Genomic DNA, 478 nt, shown 5'->3' on the forward strand with positions numbered 1-478 from the left:
CTTGATCTTTTAGTCACAGGCTCATAACAGTGTTGCAAAATGTCTTGGCCAACGAAGCCTCCAATTAAAAGAAGATAAGGGAAGGGAACAAAGAAGATTATTGAAGGAGTAAGTGTTAGCAGCTCTCACGCTCCGAAGGGTGTTCAGTTCTTAACTGGAGTCAGATGAAGATGTTAGTCGGGCCTCTCCGTTTGGAGGTAAAGTAATAGAACTGAGGCCCCACACTGCTAAATTGCTGAAATAGGTCTTCTTTTGATGAACTGTTAATAGTTTATGGTCAGTTCATCGCTAATGCCTGAGAAACAGTTAACCCAAGATTCATCCACAAAGAAGCAGAACTATGGGTATGAAGCACGTTCCGTACATTCTGGGAGAACAGCACATCAAAGCTGACAGCTGTTACGTGGATCCAAGAGATATGTACCATCTTTTACATCTAGAGTAATGTATTTTCAATTACATTTTCTACCTTTACAGC

At 41.0% G+C, this 478-nt stretch overlaps 1 protein-coding gene across 1 annotated transcript in view; it reads left to right on the top strand.

Moving 5' to 3' along the window:
* DNAAF1 (dynein, axonemal, assembly factor 1) overlaps window positions 1-478 on the top strand; it is a 12,856-nt gene that overhangs the window by 11,617 nt on the left and 761 nt on the right. Inside the window, exon 10 of the mRNA XM_009320815.1 lies at window position 478. This exon is cut by the window's right edge and continues 360 nt beyond it. Coding sequence (XP_009319090.1) covers window position 478 — 1 coding nt within the window. The remainder of the gene's footprint in view (window positions 1-477) is intronic.

This window comes from Pygoscelis adeliae, unplaced genomic scaffold (assembly GCF_000699105.1).
Source record: "Pygoscelis adeliae isolate BGI_AS28 unplaced genomic scaffold, ASM69910v1 Scaffold63, whole genome shotgun sequence".
Taxonomy (NCBI): Eukaryota; Metazoa; Chordata; class Aves; order Sphenisciformes; family Spheniscidae; genus Pygoscelis; species Pygoscelis adeliae.